Here is a 24,687-nt window from a genome sequence, read left to right as displayed (position 1 = left end):
GTACAGCTAATCCCCCAGAATCCCAGTGATCTGGGAACACTGAAGTAGCAGAGGGCTGAAAGAAAAGCAGGGAGGCATCTGTCCAAGGCAGAGGACAGCTACCCTGAGAGGCTGCATGCAGGAACAAAATCCACAGAAGACATCCTTTCGAAGAGGGAAACCACCTACACACCCAACTGCATTTCCAAAGTATTCAGCTTCAAAACTCCCAGCTCCTGCACAGTTGTACCCGATGCAGCTTGTTCAAATAGCCTACAGGAGAGCCACAGTATGCTTCTTGTTTATTCCCCACTCAGCAAAAATCACACTCAACACATTAAAAAGGAGACGATGTGTGTCAAATGTATTATCCCTGAGCATGCATTACAAGGTCTTCTCTCCTACGTGCCAATTGAGTTTAAAGGAATCGAAAAATACATCTGGGAAAGAGATTTTCAGCTTTGTAACCAAACACTTGTAATTCCCATACCTGACACCAAGATCAAAGTGAACCACAACCCTCCACACTATCACCTGCAACTGCTGCCTTAGTGCAGTACAGCACTTAGCATAACTACATACCAGTTGCTGCTGCAGCTCAGCACAAATATAAGCTTATATCCGAGACCAGAAATCCCCAAAGCCTGCATAAATTCATCCCCAAAAAAGCCCTTGAAAACTCTGATCACGTACCTGTCGTCCAACTCTATCCTTTTCATACTGTGGAGATGCAAGACAGCTAGTATTATTGCCACCAGGAATATAACAGCACAGCACACGCCTACGCTGATATAAAACACACGGGTAGAAGTGGTGGGAGCTGCATTTACAGGATCAACTGAAACACAAAGGCAAAAAGCTTCTGAATAGGTCTCAAAAAAAAAAAAAAACCCAAAAAACAACAACACAGATATTCTGGTATTCCCCAACAAGCTGACACAGCAGGATGACAGAACTGCTCCAAGACTCATCCCAAACATCACCACCGCCAACGTCCGGCAGTTGAAGGGGCTGGCACAGAGACAGACAAGGGTGTCCCCTCAACTATGGGGCACTATGGTTCCCTCCGTGCTGAGAAGGAACATAAGCCCAAGGGTTGGATGCAGAAGGCACATTTTATCAGTAGAGCTTCTGAGTAACCCTAGCCACTTCTAATTTATAATCATAGTATTGTGGATAACAATGGCCCTGGAAGAGACTGTGAATAGAGAAAGGAAAATTGAGCAACTATCCAATGCTTTCCAAAGCATTTTGGCAGAAGTGTTTGTGTTTCAGGTGCCACAGAATGAGCACAGTCAGTCAATTATAGTTCTGAGCAGCAGGGAAATGAGAGTAAAGGAAACTAACTATCAGAAACAAATGAACAGAAGGCAAAACTGCAAACCAGACAGGTCCTTAAGTCAAGAGACTGATTAGAGTAATATGCAGCAAAACAGACCCCCAAAGACGTGATTTAGAAAAAAGTTGTTGTGAGAGTAGGTGTAGTTTTCTGCTTCCTCATTAGAGCATATTACCAGATAAAATCATCACCAAAAACCCCACTAAAATACTGGGTTTACTAGAAACAACTTGAGGGGTTGTTTTCATAGGGAAAGCTGCAAAAACAAAGAATAACCCCAGGTTTTATTTTGTTTACACTTGGAGTAAGTGGTACATTTAAGATTACTTACAGATAGCCTTGCTGCTATTTTTGTCAGATGCTGGAGATTTGACTTCTGGTTCAAGCTCTAAACAGATGAGAGAAAGCCATTAAGCTTAGTGAACACGAATTACTGCAGTCCTTCAAAGGAAATCAATCGCCTCACTTCATGAAAAACAAATGTTTTTCCAAACAGATGAGCTGACCTTATGACTACAGTTATTTCTACATTTCCATTTTAAAATGCCTAACCACTATACAGTAGTATTTAAAAAGTAATAATAATAGAAATTACACTGCTTCAAGACACATGTGTCAGGTATTTCACCACTAACATGTATGTCCATTGAGGCTATGTTTGAACCCACTGGATCTACTTACCCTTCTGCTTGTCCAAGAAAGTGCAAAGCAGCAGAGAGTAGAAAAGACAGGAACAGAGTGACTGAATGTATGTACACTAAATAAAAGCCCTACAGAATCAGCTCCTACAGGATAACAATGACTTTATTAATTGAACGTTCAGTGAATATTACTCAGATTCTAACAACTTATCTATGAAGAAGTTAAGGGGTGCAGCCCTGGGCACCTTGCCTTCTCAGCTGCAATCATGAGTGTTTTAAAACTGAAGGATGACAATGTCTGTTTAAATATTTATTGGGAAGAAAAAGAACAAAAGCCACATGGACGTGCTTGGCTTCTTGTGTGAAAATGGTCTTTTGGAAACGGGATAAGTCTTTGTTAAGCTTATTATTGGTCACTCTAATTATTGAAAGTGCAAATCAAAGGAAAGCAGGCTGCAGAGATCACTTCAGTCGAACTCACTGAGGTTCCACATACACCTGAGGCAAAGTAATGGATTTCTGTGAGTGCAAAGACCCAGACCCACATCCTCATTCCTGCTCCCAGCTGCAAACAGCCCCAGTGCAGCCCCTACTAACTCCTTATGGAGATACTTCAGTCTGATCAACTTTGCAAAAGGGAAAACCAGAAAAAGAAAAAATAGGAAAAAAAATACAAAAAAGAAAGATCTGACAACTTTGCTTCTTTTTTGAACCTTCCAAGGACTTATTAGGAACGCCTTGAGCAAAACCACTTGCAAGTTCCCACATAGAGCTACCTTACGCACTAAATTAAATTAGAAATCCCCAGATGCTCTACACCACTCAATGCACAACCTTCAAAAAAAGCTACTGACATGATTATGAACCCACAGAAACGTGATCTTTTTAAGAATTACTTCTGAGTAACTTAGGATGTGGCTCTACTTCACACACCCTGATAACCACGTAATTCTTATGGAAACCCCCTCAGCTCATTCAGCAACTCAGAAAGGTATGAATGCATAAGCAGTCTAAGCTTCCTCCACTTAAAACACCTGAAAAAAGTACCTAAGAAATCACAAAGTGAAGAAATTCTGTCCTTAAAATATTTTCAGAAAGACCTCCACTTACACTAGAAAGAGATACGATACATACTGAATTAAGAAGAATTTTCTCACAACATTAATGCCAAGGAGCATGAGAATCAGTGTGAAGTGCTAAAAAGCCACACCTTCACACACACTTTTGCATCCTTGGACATTTGCTGGACTCAATGCAACATAATACTTGAGGAATTCATTCTTTCATCACCTTATGCTTCTTCCAACAATCCATATTTTTTGTCTGGAAGCCAAGTTATTACAATTCCCTCCATAATTTACTCTCGTGGATTGCTACTCGTGTCCTTAGTCCTTCCCATTCCCTTTATCTACCCTGCATGAGCGCTAAAAACTGCCGAGTATTTGAAACAGTGCCTTACTTTTGTAGCACATTTTCCTTCGTTTGAAATTTAAAACTGTGATGTTTTTGGATGAGTTTATTGTCAAGTTGAGCTGCATTAATATTGTGACCTCAGAGTCGAGTCTGCCAGTGCAGGAGAGTTCAACACGAAACACTGCAAACAGACAACAGACAGTACAATCACATTTGAGCACATCTCAGACATCATGTGACAGTCACAAAAGCATGAAGGGTGTATTTTTCAATGAACTTAATTATGTGTCACATTACAGCTCACGGTTTTCCCTTGTGGGCAGATGACCACCAACCACCCACCAACTCTGGAGCTGAAGCACTCTCACAACAGAAAACTCTCATCACCCAAAACCAAAAAATTCCATTTTCCTTGTTGTTTTTTCAGACACTATGAAAGTCAGCTTCTTGCACAATAGTTAAGTTTAAATACTTCAGCCTGTGCAAGTCTGACTGCAATCAGAGCTTGAACTAATCTGACAGTATTTATTTCCCAGCTTACATACCAGAATTATTGATGCCAGCAGAGCAGACACAACAAGTCTGATTCCCTGGTCTCTGCCTCCACAAAGAAGTGGTCCAAAGCCAACACTAAAATAAATACTTTATCCCCATGGAGCACAAAGCAATGAGGAACTGTCACTGAATCAGCAAGGAATCATGATCATCTGCCCACTTCCTGAAACACTTTCTATGAGAAATTCTACAGAAGACCTAGTACATACTCAAAATGGTTTTCTCAATTTTAAACTTATCATAAACACTTCCACGTGTTAACAGGCCCCATACATCTTGACATTATGTATCTGCAGGCTAGCAAAACTCAAAGGCATGGACTCTAAAGCCCATGCAACTGCTAATTACTATTGTTGAAAGAGAATGGGAAGCTTGTGTGTGTGTCTATAAACACACACAATGTCGTGTTTCCTTAGCAGATCTCTATCCTCCACTAAACAAAGGGAAAGACCTTACTCTCAGGCTAGCAGGCACAATGTATAAAACTCTTTCAGCAATGTTATAACTGTTGTAGAAGACTTGTAAGCATAAAACATTTAACAGAGAAGGCTCAGAAATCTAGTATTGTCAGTACTAGCTGTACTGTTTACCTGAGAGGGTGCGAGGAACTTCTCCTTGTAAAGAAATGTTGGCTTGGGGCATAGCCATAGCCATGGGATTATCCACCTGAAATCCCAGTTTATACTCAACCTGTAACAACAGTTGGGAGATTGGAAACACGTAAGAAATCTTCAAAGCAGCAAGAAGAAATTCTATATACTGTTTGATACTTTTTCCCAATGTAAAGAATAAATAAAATCCCATATCCTGCTTTTTGGAGGAGGAAGGAAGGGGACTGCAACAACCCCAAGCACCCGAGAATTCTGGGGACACCCAGCTGGGAAGCAGCCTAGAATTAAAGGGCCTAGAGTCCCTGTAGACAACAAGATGAACACCAATCAGCAATGTGCTAGCAATGTTGATTGGTATTCCTGGCTGCATTAGGCAAAGTATTAAGAGTAGGTTAAAAAAAAAGTGATCTTTCCACACTGCCCAGCACTGGTCAGACTGCACCTGGAGTACCACATCTTGCTCTGAGCCTCCCAGTACAAGAGACTTGGACATAGTGCTCAAGGGCCTGGAGCACCTCTCCTATAAGCAAAGACTGAGGGAGCTGAGATTCCTCAGCCTAGAGAAGAAGAGCCTCAGAGGGATCTCATCTATGTCAATAAATTCCTGCAGGGAGGGTACAATGAGAATGGAGCTAGGCTCTCCTCAGCAGTGCCCACTGACAGCACAAAAGGCACAGAGCACAAACTGGAACACCAGGAAACAATTCTGTGCTACATGGTGATCTAGCACTGGCACAGGATGCCCAGAGAGGTGGGAGGGGGATTCCTTCCTTGACATTCAAAGGCTTCTGAACATGGTCCTGGGTACCTTGCTCTGGGTGGCCCTGACTGAGCAGAGGTGGAACTGAAGGACCTCCACGGGTCCCTTCCAACATCAACTAGTCTGCAATTCAGTGAAAAAAATAATAATAATAATCCTATTCCAAGTGGACAGGCAGTGACAAGGAGGCTCAGGGCAAGGACAGCAAAGCACGTAGCTCCTAAATGAAGCTGTAACAGTGAGGAAACTTCCTCAAAGATCCTGTTCAAATGGCAAGTGACTGAACTGCCTGTGAAAATGGAACATGGTATGAAGCACAAGGGCATGCAATAGCTTTTGTGGGTCTGAAATCACATCCTGTAAGAAGTGACACCTCAGAAGGAAGAATGCTGGCAGATGGAATGGTTAGAAATTGCACCGGTGAAGTTATAAAAACAGTAATGTTTGATTTCAGTCATTCCTGTTTAAGAACAGAAGAATAACCATTGCTCAGACTTATAAAAAAAGAAAGTCTGGCAGAGACTAAACAGATCATTTCACCTACAAAAATAAATTAAGTAACTGGAAAGCCTTCAAAATGTAAAAGCATACGCGATCTTTATGACAGTTGTTGCTGTGCGCTCCAGCTGCAGTAATTAACTGAAATAAAAAGCCCCTTCCATTTACTTGAGACTCAGTAATAACATACTGGATGCTAATTTTATAGATACTCCTCATCTCCAGGAATCTGTTTCTAGCAAACTCTAAAACACAATTGTTCTACATTTGATTTCCAAGGGCTGAAGCCTCGTTTCATGGCTGCTTCTGTGTGTTCAGTTCACCACCAGCAGAGATTACACAGGAAGCAGCTTTATTTGTTCTGGCAAAAGAAATACAGAATGCTTCACAAGAAGCGTTTAACCTTCCTAAAACAAGAAAGGGGCAGTTTTGATACATAACGATTTATTTTCTGCAATCAAATAAACAAAAAAGTAGCTAAAACAATGCATAATATTTTTTGCACCTACCATATGTTATTTTCCGCAAAGAAAAAAACAATCATAACAGCAGGTGATACAACAGGTGATCAATAAGCAACACAGATCATGCAGTAAGAACTGGAACGCAGAAGCTTTGCCTGCTTACCTTGGATTTAGCATGCCAACTGAAGTGAAGATTGTTGGTCTCGCTGGGAATTAAGAGATTGAAGGACAATGCGTAATGATTAACAACATCATTCCTCACGTAAGACAACTCCGCATCTAGACCTGTAATAAGAACAGGAAGAGAACAAGTAAGACAGAGGAGAGAACCAGCAGTAACACACCAGAACAGAGCAACTCTCAGCACCACCAGCTCTGCTTCTTATTTGAATCTTTAAGCAAATACTTCCTCAAGTCCACAAATTCAATTGCAGGTTCGGAAATCAGCGCTCATGCATCAGCATTAACAAGAGTGCTCCAAGCTCCTGGGAAAGCAACAATTTTACACCCAAGTAAACAGGTAGAAGTTGGAACGTCATGGAAGAAAACAAGACTCTTCATGGGGTTCATTACTTCCAAAAGAACTGTTACAGACTCCTACAAACACACCTATCACTGGGAATCATGCATCCAACTGTGTCCCCTCAAAGTATTGATATATGCTGATATATGGACTATCAGCTCTTTAATTGCAGTCAGTTCCTCCTGGAACAGCTCATTTGTTGACTGCTCTCCAAACTACTCGAGCCAAGACACATACACTACGGAATCAAGTTCAAGGCAATCAGATCAGAACACAAAGCACATAATGAGAGAAGTTACATTTATACACAAATTAATACCAATATTTAGTGTTTACAATTTGCTTTCTCAACTTTTCAGTCCACCTAGAAAACTAAAAGGCCCACAGAACTACTTGCTGAAGAGCAATGAGGTATTTTCTTTAAGATGCACACTCTGATATTACCATTACTTAAGCTGTTATTACCATTTACTGCACAAGGATGCAGTGAATACAAGACAGGACTCAACAGCTTGCCCTGGATATTATCAGCAATCTGTAGTAAAACAGTCACTACATATTAACCCCATTCCCTGCCACCGTAAAATTACTTTCAGCTCTATATACTCAGGATGAAACTATACTGTATTTGTAATCGATGCCATTTAGTCTCATTTCATTCACTGCCTGCACTAAACACTAACCAGCACAGGATACCTGACACAGCAGGAGAGCAGTGGGCAAACCAGACACAGGTGCAGGCTTCAGCCATGAGCCACACAGCAGGAAGAGTTCAACTGAAGTACCAACAGTGCAATTGAGAACATAAATAATGGAGCTGCTTTTACTGAGGCTACATAAACAAGAAAATAGGAAAAGGCTACATAGATATGCTGTATTCAAAGAGAAACGCTATATGTGCAATAGCAAGATGCAAGTCAGTGTGAAGTGTTGGGTGCTCTCTCATTCCAACACTTGGTTTAATCCGCCTCGTTTTCACAAGACATCGAACTACAGCCAAGATATTCTTCTTCCTTTTATTCCCTGCTGGCTCGTTAATGTCCTGAAACATAAGCAACCCAAGAGTATACAATCACAAATACAGGAGGGAGGGAGGGCTGAGAACCCTAGAGAATGGATGTACAAAATGCATCAACAGAACAGGGCAAGCCCAGGGACACATGTGCTGAAACAAGATCCTGAACAGGAAAAGATGCATGTGGTTCCTTAAGTGCTGACTCCAGTCAGAATGAGCTGGTATTAAAAATAGACTATAAATCAAGGTTACACTTCTCCAGTTTGTCCATTTTTTCCACTGAAGAATGAATGGGAAGAAATAAGAGCAGGGTGAACAAACACATACACACACACTGAACCAACATACGAACTCTGACAGTGTCTAAAGACAGCTTTCAAAACAACTTGCCCAGGTAATTATTATGTGGGCAATTACTATTACATGCTAATTAGTACCATGTACTGAACCTGCATCAGACATGGACACATGGAAAGGGGTGTGCAGAAGGGCTCGCAGGTACCAGACACTTGCCATTAGATCTGAACAAGATAGGAAAACATACAGGCATCAACAAAGCTAAGTCTCTGTCACAAGCTCAGTACATGGAAGCTATTGGAATAACTTACAGGACAGAAGGATGAGCAGGTGAAACAATGAAAGTGGAACAATAAAATTGCTTTGGGAATTAAACCACCTTCTCCTGCTTGATGAAGGGTCTCATCAATGCCAATGATCAATGTTCAAACTTCCAACACCATGAGATTATCAAGGGGACAGCCCTGGATTTAGTATAACTCTTGTAGAGAAACCAATCATAGAAGATGAGCAATGCACAGCAATAAAATTGCCATTAGGACAAAAGGCTGGACGTATTTCTGCTTGGCAGTTTCATGTGCAGTCGTATCTGAAGGCATACAGAAATAAATTACCCTAGAGAAGATCAATCAAATCGTTAAGCTTTAATAGAAGCAGCATGCTACAATACTGAGTAATTTGATTACACAGACCACCAGTATTTTAATGCCTGTACTTCCATAAAGATCTAGATACAAACAAGTGATGTTAATTACATGATTTTGAACAGCATTACGGAAGGGCAGCATGAGAATGTCAGGTTTTATTGCTTCAAGAAAATTACACTTCAATTAAAATACCGGCACATAAAAATAATTTAAGAGCTTTTCCAGTACAGCTCTTAACTCTTAAAAAAAAAAGAAAACCAACAGAAATCTACTTGGCTCAGCACCCTGCCTTTATCAGGAGCTAAATGAAGATGCCCAGGAAAGAATTTAAGACCAAAGCAAACACGTTGTGGCATTTTACAGTAGATCCTCCTAGCTTCTGATGTTTGCAGATCATAAATTTCCCCAGCTAAGATAACAGACAGCTTCTTTCAACAGCTCCCACAGGATATTTCTTGTCTGTGAACACAGATAAATGCACTCCCAAACTCTGAAACCCACAGATACAATCTGGAAAATGTCAGTGCTTCAGTTCTCTGTGGTGCTTTTCCCCCCCCTCACTGTACCAGCAACTGAAACATTTTCTGGTAGCACACCTTCCCCATCACCCAACCAGCACCTCTCTCAAAACAGGTTGCCCAAGGAGGCTGTGGATGCCCCATCCCTGCAGGTATTCAAGGCCAGGCTGGATGTGGCTCTGGGCAGCCTGGTTTGGTTGCTGGTGACCCTGCACACAGCAGGGGGGTTGAAAGTAAATGGTCGCTGTGCTCCTTTTCAACCCAGGCCATTCTATGATATGATGATTCTCTTCCCACAGATCCCAATTAAAAGGACAACAATCAGCCTCAAGGAGTCAAACAGGTTCATGTGGATGGAGTACTGGCTGGGAACTGCTCCCCATCAGGAGTTTTGTTCCTCTTACCTACATACCCTTTTCCACAGAAAGAAACTGCACTGGCCTCACTACTTACATTTCCAGACTGATTATGTGATACCATTAAGTCTGTCCAGAGCCAACACTAAATTGATTCTGAGTCTGCAGGAAACACTCTAGGCTCCATTACCGTGACATTTAAAGTCTAATTACAGAATGAAGGCAACTCTGAACTACTTCACTTTTTCTTCAGATGCTCATATTCACTTCTGCTTTGTAAAGCTACTCAGTCAAACGTTCAGCAAGCCAAATGGAGGGAGTAAAACCAGCTAAAAGCTAACACAGAATAAATAAATAAATGAATAAAAAGAATGTGAAAGAATATTTCTCAGTCTATTTAACCCCTTGAATTAGCGAAGGTGCTCAGGAGCATCCCAAATGGAAAGCAAGACTGCAGCAGCACTTAGTGCTTACACCAAAATGCTATTGTGACCTTATCCAGATAGCACAGGGTTTGTTTTAGCCCCCTAGACAACACTGTGGGCAGAGGTAGCTACATCTGACAGCATCAAATACAGCAAGTCAGAGTCAATGCAGAGCTTAAGCCTGAACATACTAAAAACAAAGTTACATCTCTCAAATACAAAAGCAATCTAAGGTATAATCAGCCCAGGTAGCAGAAGACAGAAACAAGATCAGTTTCTCAAGCATCTCAGAGCTCATGAATGCACCATGCTCCCTGCAATCATATTGACTGGTACCATGTGGAAAAAATAAGTGTTATTCTGCAAGGTGTCTGGCTCTTTCTAAGATGTTAAACATTTTCTCTGCCTGGTAGTCTAAGTGATGTAAATATAGCAGAGCACACAGAAACTCCTGGAATAAGTATGTAATATTTTGTCATATATAAAGAGATACATGGAGAAAACAGACAGCTGCAGGAGGAATAAACAGATGCATTACAAAGTGATGAAGAAATTGGGAAGTTCTTCAGTAATGATTTTCCAGTCCAAGTAGTAAAACATAAAGGAGAAGAATCTTAAAGAAACAGCAAAAATGGTTATGTTACAAACTGCAGAGCAAACGCTTCTATTGGTTTAAGCAGAATATTGGCAATCAATGAACAACTGTAAAACATCAGCGACAGAATGCTCCACCAAGCAGCCTTAAATAAGCCCATCTGCAGAGTGCACAAAACAAAGGGATCCAGCTTCTCATTACTCAGACTTGATGAACCTACACCAACTCCCGTGAACTGTAAAGCCAATACCTTGCTTTCATTTCAAGGCAAAACAGGCTGCCTTTTGGCCAGGCAACCCATACATCTCATTATTAACTTCCACATCTTCCTCAAGCTTGAAAGAATAAACTGAAGTTGAAAATGAGATAAAAGAGGCTTGCCAACAAGGCGTCCTTGCAGACAAGTTGTGCAGAGCCTTGCTAAATCCCCTCCACTTGTACTTACTTTGTAAACTCCCACCACATCAGGCTTCAGCTACGAAGGCCAGCAGACAACTTGAACTTATAAACTTCGGGCTCACCATGCAGGCTTAATAGGCTAATTAATACTAAGCCTGGGTGGCAGAAAGTTGGAGTTCATTGCACATATGATGCATGATGCAAAGGGAGGTTGCACATGTGTTAGATTGCCTGCAAGTACTTTGGAACAGTGAGGAAATGGGCAGGAGATAGGAATGAACTGAGAGATCCTGCATGGAAATGCCCCTGTAGACTCCTTTTATTTGAATAAAGATGAAGACTCTCCTCTGTCTCTCAAGCGAGCCTATGTGAGAAAAAATTTTCCCAACAAGCACAAACAAAAAGGTGAATTTAAGCAGCACCACAGAGAAAGTGTCATTCTTTGCACTGTTTAACATAACAAAACATCTGAAGAAGCTCAAAAAGGAAGGGGAGAGGCCGATTTTCCTTCCCAAATGCAAAAGATGCTGGGCAGCCCTTGTGTTCTGACAAAATTGGATCATGTCAGTGTAGAAGCCTAACAAAACACTTCTTTTCAAGTGCCCTTGTGCAAAAGCAGTCTAGCTTCAAGTCTCTCCCCCCTCCCTTTTTAAAAGCACGACATACAAAAGAAGTTTGCCTCTGTCAGCATGGGAAAAAGCAGAGTTTATTCTTATAAAGCAAAGCTGTCCTACAACACGCACTAGTAGAAGCATGAGTTTCTCAAAGACAACGACAGCTTTTAAGATAAAACCCCCAAACAACAGGCTTTAAATCATCACAGCGCAATACTGACAGATCCTGCCTACAACATAAGGGGTTTAAAGCGAGCACACAATGCGAGAGTTAGGTGAGACTGCAACGAGACCAGCACTCATACTGCAACAAGTAGTATTGCCCTAAGAGCAATGTGGGTAAGAGCAGCTGACATCACCGGCCCTCCCACCTGTCTGCCTCTGGTAGATTGCTGTCTGTGTAACACGAGTGACTGAAATGAATGCCAGTTGTCTTACGTGCTGGTCTGTAATTTTTAAGAGTATATAAACAGCTGAGAAACCTCTGCAGAGTGATGTCAAACCTCCAGAGCCATCACAAAGCGAGCTGCTCCCGCTCCTGACTCACAGCCTCTGAAATAAATTAATTGAAGAGGGATACATGCTTAAACAGCTTACTCGTTTTGTATAAACACTGCATTTGTTCTGAGCTTTATGGGTTTCAGGGAATGATGCCTCCACTCTTGAGCATCTCCACTGGCAATAGCAGAGGCTGACACCCTGAGACCCACATCCACACAACCAACAGGCTTTGATACCCCTTCATCACCATCCACTACTTTGGTCAATGCAACAAACCCCTCAAAAACAAAGGCTTCTCCCAACAGTGAACAATTTACTTCATCAAGGAAGGAACGTGTCCTTTCATCCTCTCTCCCCATTTCCAAATAGAAAAAATGTACCAAAAATCTGAAATATCAACATTATGATCAAAGCTTTGCCAGGGACTTCCTTCCTTTGCAAGGGGTTCGGCAAGTAGGTGCTCAAGGTCTTGACACACTTCAAAACATCAGGATAAGCACAAGAAAACGTGGTTGAAGAACTGAAATCAGCTATTGGTTACAGAAGCCTCTTTAGCGGGGAAAGAAAATGTTTTCCCAAAGCAGCTATTTCTAATTCGAATGGATTTAATTAGTTCCATTCAGCAATCAACATAAACAAGACTGAAAACACAACTGGGAGATTTAAATAAAGAGAAAATCAAATACAAACTCCACACGTGTGATTTCATTTAGAAAACAGAACATTTCTTTAAATTTAACACCAAGTATCTGAAAACACAAATGTTTCTAACATCCTATTTATACAGATCCAATATACCCAACAAAGAAAGCAGGCTTTCCTTCACTAGAGTAAGTAATAGATGACGATCTCCTATTGCATTTGTATTTCTCCATGGTGTTATAGCCTGCCAGATATGGATGTCCATTGGGAATTCAGGCCAAAATGTTTGTTTTCAAGCATCTTGCTGGTCATGAGTCTCCAGAAAAAACAAACAACAGAAAGAAGGAAAGAGTAAAGTCTTAATTAATGTGGAAATAAGGTAGAGGTGGACTTTCATATTCATCACCCAGATGCTAAAGGAAGTCAAGAGACCCTGTGCTTGAGAGAGAAATCATCAGGCAGAATCCATCAGCACTCATTAATACACTTTCTACCCTTGCTTAGAAACTTCCCTTCCCTGACTGTCACAGCCCTCCTCCTAAGACACAGCACTTGGGGGATGCTCCTCCATACACCTCCCTGCCAATATCATGCTTGATTTGTAAGCTCAGCCCACTCTGGAAGCCACAGAGCACACAGACTCTGCTTATTCACACCGAGGGCTGCTACACCTATGCAGAGTTCACTTTTCAGCAGCAGGAGATGGAACACAATATGCAAGGCTTTCAATTTGAGGAAATACCCAACATAACTTCAAGGCAATGACTGCATTCTTGCAAACCAACCAAGATTCCATATCAGGCAATCTTCAGAGGAAGCAGCTAACAAACAGGAAGAGAAGCTCCCAGCTGAGAGCTCTCATTAAATCCTCACAACTCTTCACTGACAATCACCCATGGCGTACCTTACTTATGCCAGTTTCACCTTCACTGATGCAATTCACTTGAATGATGCTGAATTTGCAAGTTCAACATCGCTGGCACACAAGGTTTTTCTCACTGCAAGGCAGCTGCGGAAGTCACGGGGCAGGCACCTGGCAGGAAGCAAATACCACCTCCTTGGGGGGCTGAGGTGAGAGCGAGCGGGAGTAGATGACATACAAAGGTCCCTTCCAACCCCAACTATTCTATGATTCACAACAAAGTTGTGTTGCACATCTCTTCGGACTGAATTGCTGTAATACTCCCAACCAAAGCGTAACCACCTGGCCAAAGTATGCCAGGAGTCATCTGGACTCAAGCACAGAGTGTACCTGCAATATTTCAGCACCCTCTACCCACGGAAGTTGTGCCATGTGCAACTCCTATTTTAGTCACAGCAATCAACCCGTGCACTGACCCAGTTACCTCTGCAGGAAAAGCAGGGCAGCGGGGCAGTGTGAGCCACCTGCTGAGCAGTGGCCCTGCCAGCAGCCACAGGCATGATAACTTCAGGAACAATTACCCATTAACGCTGCTTTCATTCTACTAGGAGTTACTCTACCGGCCACCAATTAACTTCATAAAGGCCACAGCAGATTCCAGAGGATATTTTTTTGCTTATCAGTCTGTATAGCCTTACCATCAGTCCTGCTGGTGTTATGTGTGCTGCAGCTTTTCAAGCCAGCTAACAGCAGCTCCAGCACTTACATTGCTGCTCTGATCTTTCCCAAGCAGCCCAGTGAAATCAATATACTGGTTAATTTAATTACGGCTATTCAACACTCAGTTAAGTGGCAGTGAAATTCTAAAGCATCGCATTAGTTTCATGCTGTTGCTTCTGCTCCCAGATCTCCAAAGCAGTCAGTGCAAATATGTGAGTTATCCGCTTGAAAGAAAGACAAAGGCAGAGATGGAAGAGAAATAATGTGTTTGAAGCCTCTACCATTGCGCCCTTTGTACTGCCACAAGGCTTTTGCAGAGAGTGTCAGCATTCATTCTTACATGGGATCTGCTGGTACTGCAGCCATTCAGGAAAGCATGGAAAAAAAAACCCACACAATTCATGAGGCACATCTGATTAAAAGCACTTCAGCCTCTGCAGCTGGGACCTGAAGTGCAGCTTCAGTTGTGCACACTAACTCACTAAAGGAATAGTCTCTAAGTAAGGGCACTCTGCTGCAGGAATGGTGGCAACGTGATGCTTCAGTAGGATGTTTGGGTACGAATTAGTCATCAAGAAATCCTCTTTTATTAGAGCTCTGAATATTTGGAATTAAGCACCGATTCAGCTTCTCCAGTATCAAAACATGACTCCAAGCAGCAGAAAAGGGGAAGAAAATTAAATAAAACAGCAAATCCCACACATCAGTTTTCTAAATAGCTGATCCCACATATCAGTGAGCACAGCACAGCCATCTCTGCAGCTCTCACTCACAGCACAATGCCATCCAGGGACTTTTCACATCTGTAAGCATGCTCCTTACCCCCTATGTTCCCCCCCATCACAGCTGGTGTTTAACAGAAGCTTCAGTCCTTGCCTTGCTCCCAACACCGTGAGCCCTTTTAGCTGGCTTTTCTCATGCATGCAGGGAGCTCTGCCTTCACTTCCTCTTCCTTGTTCCCATTCTGTCAGTGAACCAGAGGGAGAGCATGTGCTCAAGGAAGCCAAACAATCACTGATGATGAATAAGATGCTGCCAAACAGAATGCGTGCACAAAACCACATCAGTGAGAAACGCAGCTCTGGCATTTTGCTCTCCTGGGAGGCCAGCCTTCATTCTTAGAGGTCAGACCGTTCCCAAGTGCATCACTAAGCAGACCTTGACCTTGCAGGAGCCAAAATGGCTGCTTCCTCCCAGGGCTGAGCACAGGTAGCTGCATGGGGAAGCCAAGCCCCAGCTGCCAGTAGCACCCCTCCGCATGGAGCAGTCATCAGAAGCAAATGCCTCCTCTATTGGGAAGGATCTGAACCGAGCCCCCAGCATTTTTACATTCCATCACGCAAGCTGGTGTGATACACTTGGCCTCAGAAACCCGCTCTCCACCTCAGCACTGCTGCGCGGATCAACTGCAAAGAACTCCAAGGTTTCCTGGACCTCTTTCATCACAGCAGCCCCATGGAAAAGAAAAGATTTCAAAGCAATCCTCACCCACGTCAGAGGCTGCCTCCATAGGCTACTGGAAGCTCCTGGAAGCAGATTCTTCTGCTGGTTTATAAACATTACAAGTAGGGGTTTATATGAGCACACACGTCTCTGAAGCTCTCCATACGCAATTTGAAGTGTGTAAATTAAAAGGGAGGTAACGAAATGGAAAAAGGCAGAGGAACTCCAAAATGCAGCTTGTTCTCATAAACCTCAAAACAATATTGACATGAACTGTGGTACTCAGTAAATCAGATGGACAAGCAACCAGGCACACTGGAAGGCTCCAAACCGAAAACAGATTGCTCAACTTCGTGATGCAAGCGACTTGTCACAACCTGCTGCAGCCTGCAAGAGAGCAGATGGTGCTGCATGCATCCTCACAAAGCCCTGATGCCTCAATCCCCCTGTTTCACCTACAACGCTAAAAAACCATCTCAGAAGCATCCATCGCAGCCTGTCATTAGATTGAGGGGCTGTACAGGGAGAGGTAATAAAACAACTGGCCTGAAAGCAGCACCCCCAATTAACTGGAATATATGTGAATATTCTGAGGCCAGTAGCAACAGCTCAATTCTATTCAAACACACAGCAACTGCCAAGGTTAGAAGCTTGCTGCCCATCCAGCAGTGTGCACCTACAGTAATTATTAAGCTCCTTTCTAATGATACACTGAAGCATAATTGTATGGCTTTATACTAGGTGTTACTAACAAGGCTCATTCATAGCATGAATGCTATGCAGTGGTGGTGCTGCGGGCTGTGAAGCCGTGACAGACAGGTGTGAACAGGCTTTGAAGCAACTCAAGAATCACAAGAAAAAGTACTTTCACTAATTTTAACATCCAGTATATCACAGCACACTGGCTTCCAGGTCCCTTTCACAACAACTAAGCAGGTAATGGACAGAGACCAGAGGTTCTCCAGTCACTACAGATGCAGTGCAAATGCCATGAAGCTCTTTGGTAACGTTAAGCAAGCTGTTCTGCATCAGAAAATGAAGCTACCTGAGAGAGTTCAGCAAAGGGAAGATGCTGAAGGGCCTGCAGCAGCTCTCCTGTAAGCAGAGGCCAAGAGAGCTGGGTCTGCTCAGCCGGCAGAGAGGCTTAGTAGAAACACAGCCATGGCCATCAGTCCCTGCAGGGAGGTGCAAGGAGAACAGAGCCAGGCTCTGCTCAGCAGCGCCCAGCACAGAACACAGGGCAGCAGGCACAAACCCAAATGCAGGAGGTTCCCTCTGGACTTCAGGAAGCATTTCTGGATTGTGCAGGTGGCGGAGAACTGGTACAGGTCACCCAGAAGTTGTGGAATCCCCTCCTTGGAGATGGTCAGAAGCTTCCAGACACGATGCCAGGCACCAGCTCTGTCTGGTGAGCAGTGGGCAGGACCAGGAAATATCCAGAGGTCCCTTCCAACCTCAGCCACTGAGTTCATGAAAAACAGAGCTAAATGGCTGGAACACAGCAAGTTAAATGGCTGGAACACAGCAGCATGACTAAGAAATGAGCAAACAACCCTCTGCTACAGCAGCTTCTGCGTCACTTTTGCACCTCACTTAGCTAGACAACTCATTTGAGCAAGCTGCACGCTGGTTTCAAATGAACTTTTACAGCACATAAGAGAAAGCCAATGCTAGTTGAACTCCGTAATTAAGCAAGAGCAGATATAAAACCAAACAGAGCACTACACTCAGTATGAATAACCTAGAAGAAACTAGGCCAAGGAATACTAGCTTCACAAGCTCAATGCAAGTGTCGTAGGACATGGGACTCTGAGATTCTCCTGCATTTTCAAGTTAGCTTTATGTGATGCCACACGTGTGTATTTTCCCCCACGGGACTTCAATCTCATTAATGCTCAGGCTAAGAAGCTGCCCACAAGATCAATGCTGAAAAGTGTACCAGGCCTCATAGCCAAAACTCCGGTTCAAGAGAGATGCACCTATTAAACAACACTGTCTGTGCACTTTAAAAGATCAGATCAATTTCATAATAAAGCTGGATAGCTATAAATAGTGGATATTTTTGACCCCATCTCCTATATCTTAGTTTGCTACTTGCAAAACAGGGATCCAAGCGCCTTTAGATCACAGGATCCTGCAAACAGCAGATGATGGAACGTTGCAACAGATGAACATCACACTCTGATTTCACAGGAAAAACTGAATGAAAGCCACTAAATAAAACACAGACCCTCTACTGAATAACTCATCACTGATTTAACACCATCTGTCCTGAGCATTTAACATCACACACACTGGAGAAATGTGATACAGTCACACAGTGTTACCACAAACATGGAGCTGTGCGTCGGCTCAAAGGCTCAGTGTCTGCATGGAGATCTGTGACAAGGGGTGTCCCTCAGGGGTCAGAGCTCTGTAGCATCTTCATCAATGCCATCAACAGGCTCATGGTTTGGATGGCTGAGAATGCCATTCCATGGGAATAGCAAGGGATGCTTGTGACAGAGAGTCCATCTGTCTGCCATACAGCCAGCAGTGCCTTCGGGTCCTGAGAATGCTGCAGCCTTTTAAAATAACAACGTATCTCACACAAAAAGGCAAGCCAGTTTTCTCCAGTTCTCCTCTATGTAAAGCCTTAAAGATTTCAAAACAGCTAATCCTAAAGCAGCCATATGGTCAGAATCACGCAGATTACCAATGGAAATCATAAGCATAAACACAGAGGGAAGTAGCAGGCAGTTTTCACTACAAACCACACTATCTGCCCTGCCTCTGCTCCACAGAAAAGAGCAGCCACGAATAACACGAAGCCAATATTTCTTCACCTCGCATGCAGAGGAGCACTGCAGTGCCTCCCTGAATAGATAGATACAACCTGGCTGGCAGTGGGGCCACACATGGGTACAGAACTTACACCAGGCCCCAAGGATGCTCCAGCATCATATCACTGGGTACAGTCAATCCATACTTCCATATACTGCATATGCTGCATACTTCCATTGCTTCCAAATCAACTTTCTGACCTCAAGATGTACAGTAGCAATCTTAAGAAGCTGGAAAACACACCACAGGCTGTAGCAAGACTGTAACCCTTGGGTTTATTAACACTTCAGAGAGCTTTCCCTTTAACCACAGCAACAGAGTAGCACAGATGGAGTTTGTTTGCAAACAACAGGTAAAACAATGTAGTTTGCATGTTTATACTGCAGTTTCATTGAAGCTAACAGATCACTTACACAAGCAGCGTAGTTTTCCTGCCTACAGCATCTACCAGACCACTGCTTTCCTAAAAGAAGCTCCATTCTTTCAGATGATTAGAAATCTTATTGCCACATTAGTTTCCAATGTGCCCAAGCCTCTGGGGTCACAGAGGAGACCATTATGTGCCAGATACTTTAAACAACATAAACCAAATACAGACAACCTGAGGAGCAAGTGGCTTTAGCCACGTTAGCAATGCATGCCCACAAGGAAGATTATGGGCTGCAATTTAGCTTAAAAAAACACCAAGGAGTCTTCCTGGTGTTATATTTAATGACAAATAATTACACTGGCGGACCAACGGAAGCCCAACTAATACACATTTCAGACTAGAAATGGATAGCTCAGATCTCACAGGGCTTCAAGATTAATTACTTGTTTGGAGACTCAGCTAAACAGCAAGGCTGACTTCTTTATCCCCTGACTGCAGCAGAGCATCTGGCAGCAAGCACTTGTGATGTAAAAACGATGACAGCAGAAACAAAATGTTTACAACACCATTCACTCCGAGTCCCCAACTGCAATCAGTGACGTGCAAATTAACTGAAGTTATTTTGCTTATGTGATGCAATGGAAGCCTTACGCTGATAGAAGATTCAAAGGCGCTGATAGAAGATTCTGCCTTTGAGCTTCCAGAATCACGGGGCACCTCCTGAAAAACAAACTGCTGCGGATACCAACATCCTTGTTTAGAGCTGATGGAAGGAGTCTCAAAACAAGAGTCCCCGTGAGCCAAAGCCTATAGAAAACAAATCTTTGTTTCAATCGGAGCCTTCTCCAAGCACAGAACTGCTCTGAAAGCCTTTTGCAGCGGGCCAGATGGGGGACTTCACCAACCGCCTCCAAGAAGCGGGGCAGCAATTGTCAGCCTGCCTGGAAATTAAGATTCCTTTCACACACGCACCCAATTATCGCCAGGTCTCCTCTGTGCCCTCGGAACGCCACTCACCTCGCTAATTAAATCACAGCCTCAGCTCATCCCTCCCAAGGCCCTGCATCCCCAGCAGCTGCGGCCGAGGGGACACAGCGGAGCGGCCCAGGCTGCTTTTCCTCCCTTAAACCCCCACTATACGGACACGAGGCCACACCGACGTTCCTTTCAGATCCCCAAATCGCTCCTTAGAACCCGCTCTCACAGCTCCCCGACACCATCAGCCCCATCCTGACCCCAAAACTACACCCCCCCATCCCAGCCCCCCATCCCGGCCCGCCCCCCGCCGGGCCTAGCGCTCACCGATCAGCCGCCGCACCTCCTCCTCGCTCAGGTACAAACTCAAGCTGGGCCCTGGGCCGGCAGGAGGCCAGTCCGGAGGTCCGGAACCGAAAGCGGAGCCGGCCCGAGCGGCGGCGGGCAGCAGCAGCAGGAGGAGCGGCGGCAGGAGGCGGAGGAGATGGCGGCGCGGGCCCCGCCGGCACGACCCCGCGCCCTCCTCCTCCTCCCCCGGAGCCGAGATGGGCCGGCCTCGCCTCGGCCGCCGCCACCCCCCGCCGCGTCCCGGGCCCCGGCTCCCCGGCACCATGTCCGCGGGGAGGGAGGCGGCCCCGCCGACCCCTCCTCACACGCCGCGGCCGCCACCCCCCGCCCCGCCGCTCATGGCTGCGGCCGCCCGCCCCGCGCACGCGCGACACGACGCCGCCTCAGCGCCGCCCCGGACCCGCCTCACAGCCCTCACACAGGCGGTGGGGCGGCCCTTGGAAAAGGCGGAAAAATGCAATTCAGGAGCCAGCCCGAACGCTAAAGATCTTACGGTGATGTGTTTTGGCAGGATCAAGTCTTTCAAAACCGTTCTGGGTAAGGTTATATTGCAATAGGATACGGCCTGTCCGTGGAAAGCTGCTAAGCAATAGCTGTGGATTTGCTTACGGAGTAATGGCACCGATGGGAGCTTGGATTTGGACGTGGTGAATATAGCGGTGTGTGCATGGGTGCTGGGTGAAGGGGAGGACTCCAGTAATGGTGGTAAATGACCGTGCAAAAGAACCAGTCCCTCCATGTTGATACAGACATCTGTGCCTCCTCTGTCATTTCTCATAGCATCACAGAATGGCCTGGGTTGAAAAGGACCACAATGATCATCAGTTCCAACCCCCTGCTGTGTGCAGGGTCACAACCACCAGACCAGGCTGCACAGAGCCACATCCAGCCTGGCCTCGAATGTCTCCAGGACATCCATTTCTGTCTTCAAATGGGTTTCTCTTCATCACAAGAACTGGGTGATCAGAGCACTGTGATGGTGTCCAACAGAGCTGTGCTTTGGTTGCTCTTTGGTTCCCCTCTTCCCGTGGGAAGTAGAATCCTGCACTCCCATCTTTCAGATCCCTTCTGTAAGTCTTTCCCTCTGTTCTGGCAGCTTGAGCTGTTTTATGGCTTAGCAGGGTTTGTCAGAGCCCACACACGAGATAGGAATGGAGGCAATTAGTGTAGTAAGAGTTACTGTAACTCATCCTTCTTTCATACAAGGCGGCAATTGGAGCATTTACCCAGGAAGTGAAAAGCACTGCTTGGACTTCCTTTCTGAAATAGCCCTGAGCCTCATTTTTACAGGGACAAAGTGAACCAGGAGCACTGACTGACTCAGCCACTCTCACTGACTCCCAGTCCTGGACCCATCGAAGCAGGACGTGCAGCAGAGATGCCTCTCAATCTCCTCTCAGTGCTCATTTGACTGCAGAAACCAAACCTCCCTAAGCACAGTGAGTGCTGGATGACACCAAGGAGCTCATTACAGGCAACAGGAACCTTCCTGTAGCTTCTGGTGGCCTTTGGAGCAGAGCAGAAGGCGCCACAGGGAGGAAGGGGAGCAGTGGTATCCATTCCCTTGGCTGGACTCAGTACTATAATGAGGCCAAACATTATCTGCCTCCTATCCCAGCTCCGAGCACCATAAGCTCAGCTGGATGTCTTTTATTGAAAGCATTTCTTTTACCTCTTCAAAACAAATTCCTGTCAATGAGAAGCTTTCTAGGTAAAACTAGACCTGGATTGGTTTTAATTGTGCTTATGCTGCATGTCCTGTAAGCCAACTATTTTAATGGCTTCATTCTGAGTCCTTCTCTTAGGGCTTGGAACGTGCTCAACACCAATAAACCCAAAGACTTAGCAGGATGTTTCCCCTTGTTAAAATGCTTTGTGCTTTTGTCAATCCCATTCTTTGGATGCTGTGTTTTCAGAGATCCTCAGCTTGAAAACAGCCTTCCTCCTCCCATGCTGCTGTTCTGGGTGTTCTTGCAGTCCCTGCTGGACCATTCACTCACTCTGCAGCCACTCACAGCACGGGCAGTGATGGATGCCCATCATTTGAGTGGCTCAGTAGTAACTTAATGCTTTGGAGAAGTGACAGTAGCAAGCTCTGGGGATTTGCTGTTCCATTTACATGTTCTCTTTCTGTGCTCCCAGCCCTGCCTGCCATCCCAGATGTCCCAGAGCAGCATCCTTCACTCCAAGAAGCACAGAAGTAGCTGATGGCAGCATCCCACCACGCTGTCCCTGCCCACAGGGATCCCACCTGCATGTAGTGTGTGCCATCACCAGCTCAGTCCTCCTCTGGTTCAAGCTTCTTTGCTGCCTCATTGCTCCCCTGGTTCCCAGGCCAGGCGTTATCCAGGCCGCTGACCCAGCAGCGAGTCATCTAATGGCAGCACAGGAGCACAGGGCGTTGCTGTGCCGGATGCCAGCACCCTCCCTGCTCCTGACCTGAGTGGCTTCAGCAGCTCCTTATCTCGGCATTTCCCATCTCTTCAGCTTCCGTCCTTGTGCTGGTCGCACCCATGGGCTCTATGTCCTGTGGGTTGTGCCCCACTGTGTCCCTCTGTGGGTCGGGGTGGCAGGTGTGCTGTCACCCTTCTCCCCATCACCCCTGTATCCCAACCTTGGTGTTGCAAATATCAAACATTGCAAAGAACCTGAGGGCAGCTGCGCTCATCAAGCCTCCAGCCATGCCTTTTGCTTTCCAAATTGCCTTCGTTTTGGGTAACAGGGCGTCTCACAGCTCGCGTTACGCACAACGAAACCAGACAGAGTCTCCCACTCCGTATTGCATCAGGCAAACCCCCCCCCACCGTGGGGGTGCCGAGCTGAGCCATCGCTGAGCCATCGCTCCTCAAGGTCCCCGCTCCGGAGCGGACCACTAGGTGGCACTGCCTGCCCGGCATGGGACGGAGCGGCGCTGGGGACACGGCGGTGATAGGAGTGAGTGAGCTGAGGGGGTCCGGACACAAACAGCCCCGGGGGGGGTTGTGAGCACCGCACAGCAGAGCCCGGCTCTGTCTGAGAAGAGATCCCTCCTAACACCCAACCTGATCCTCCCCTGGTGCAGCTTCACACTATTACTTCTCATCCTGTGCATCTGGCTCTCCCTGGGGACACCCCATGAAGGACAGACCCCTTCATCCCTTCTCTCTTCACCCCAGGTTCCCCCCCCACCCCTCCAGGCTTCTCCCCCAGCCCAGCTCCCTCTTTTAACAGCGCTCTGGAGCAGCACTCAGCACTGCGGGGCCCAGCTGCTGCCAGGAGCCACGGTTTAAATAACACACGATAAATATTAGAGTAGCCTGAGCTACAGAGAACTCCTCAGACACCAGTTTCTAAGGATGACCTCATGCATTTCTTGGCCTCGCTGTTTCTTCTCATTACTCTTCTGCATTTTTTCGCCCCGCTATTTTTCCTCCCTCCCAATAAAATGTTTTGCTTTTCTTCTTCTCCCCCCACCCCTCCCCCCCTTCCCCCTTTGCTTGCTTCTCTGAAATATGCAGCCATGGCAACCGGCCTCGAGAGCGAATTCCCCGCATCCTCCCTCCTGTCCCTGGGGTCTGAATTCCTGCCGACCCCCCCCAGAGCAGGCACAAGGGGGCTGAGCCCTGCCTGGCCCTGCCGTGCACCCACAAACAGCCAAGCAGACCCAGCAGACACCCCCGAGCCTCCTCCCGGACCAAACAGCACCGTTTGCTGCTGGCATTTTTGGGAGCAGCATCGGGGTGGAATGCGGCCCTTGGCGTCGGGACAGGAGTTGACATTCCCAGCTCGGGCTGAAGAATGTGGACATGGTGTTCACTCCAAGCCCTGGAGTTCATTCACCCACGTGAGGGGAACACCAGGACCTCAGTGGCCGGGAGCTCCCTTCCCAATGCAGCAAACATGGGCTCTGCTATCCCCACCACCACCACCTCCATTACACCTAATGGAGGGCTGCAGCTGCTATTGACACACTTCAGAATGTCACACATTGCCTGGCGTCCCTTTTGTTCGGAGCAGGGTCTCACCATCCAGAATAGTTTTGCATCCCTGCTGTTCTCTCCGCTTCGTGGGGCTGAAATCAGACACGGCGCAGTTACTCACCATTTACTAAGACTGGTTTGCATGGGGCTCTGCCTCTTAACATAGCAAAGCTTCATCAACGGCGGTGATACGACACAGCGAAGGCAGAAAGATCCCCACTGATTCACCACCCCATTACATCAGTGCAACCACGTCGGGGAAATGCTTCATCCCACAGCTTGGAAAGGCCGCTGGAGCCCCGAGATTGCAGGGAAAGCTGGGGAGTTTCGGAAGGATGTGAGGAATTCTCCATTTGAATCACAGAGTCCTTATGTTTTCAAAGACCCCTCAGATC

The 24,687-nt window shown here is 45.6% G+C and overlaps 1 protein-coding gene across 5 annotated transcripts in view; it reads right to left on the bottom strand.

The window, feature by feature from the left end:
• Nucleotides 1-20,706, bottom strand: part of RYK (receptor like tyrosine kinase) — a 48,526-nt gene extending 27,820 nt beyond the window's left edge. For 2 of the 5 annotated variants that reach the window (XM_015871176.3, XM_015871177.3), the window contains exons 1-6: nucleotides 20,313-20,702; nucleotides 6,424-6,545; nucleotides 4,518-4,617; nucleotides 3,419-3,553; nucleotides 1,650-1,706; nucleotides 673-817 (exon numbers count right to left, since the gene is read on the bottom strand). In XM_015871176.3, the coding sequence (XP_015726662.1) occupies nucleotides 673-817; nucleotides 1,650-1,706; nucleotides 3,419-3,553; nucleotides 4,518-4,617; nucleotides 6,424-6,545; nucleotides 20,313-20,598 (845 nt within the window). In that variant the 5' untranslated portion in view covers nucleotides 20,599-20,702. Of the gene's footprint in view, nucleotides 1-672; nucleotides 818-1,649; nucleotides 1,707-3,418; nucleotides 3,554-4,517; nucleotides 4,618-6,423; nucleotides 6,546-17,072; nucleotides 17,305-20,312 lie in introns of those variants that run through there. The other 3 variants (XR_014933156.1, XM_085512720.1, XM_015871178.3) reach the window with 3 other exon arrangements.
• Between the last annotated feature and the right edge of the window lie 3,981 nt (nucleotides 20,707-24,687).

This window comes from Coturnix japonica, chromosome 12 (assembly GCF_054131305.1).
Source record: "Coturnix japonica strain WE chromosome 12, WE-NBRP24, whole genome shotgun sequence".
Taxonomy (NCBI): Eukaryota; Metazoa; Chordata; class Aves; order Galliformes; family Phasianidae; genus Coturnix; species Coturnix japonica.
The sequence above is the reverse complement of the archived record's forward strand: the minus strand, read 5'-3'. Positions and strand labels throughout refer to the sequence as shown.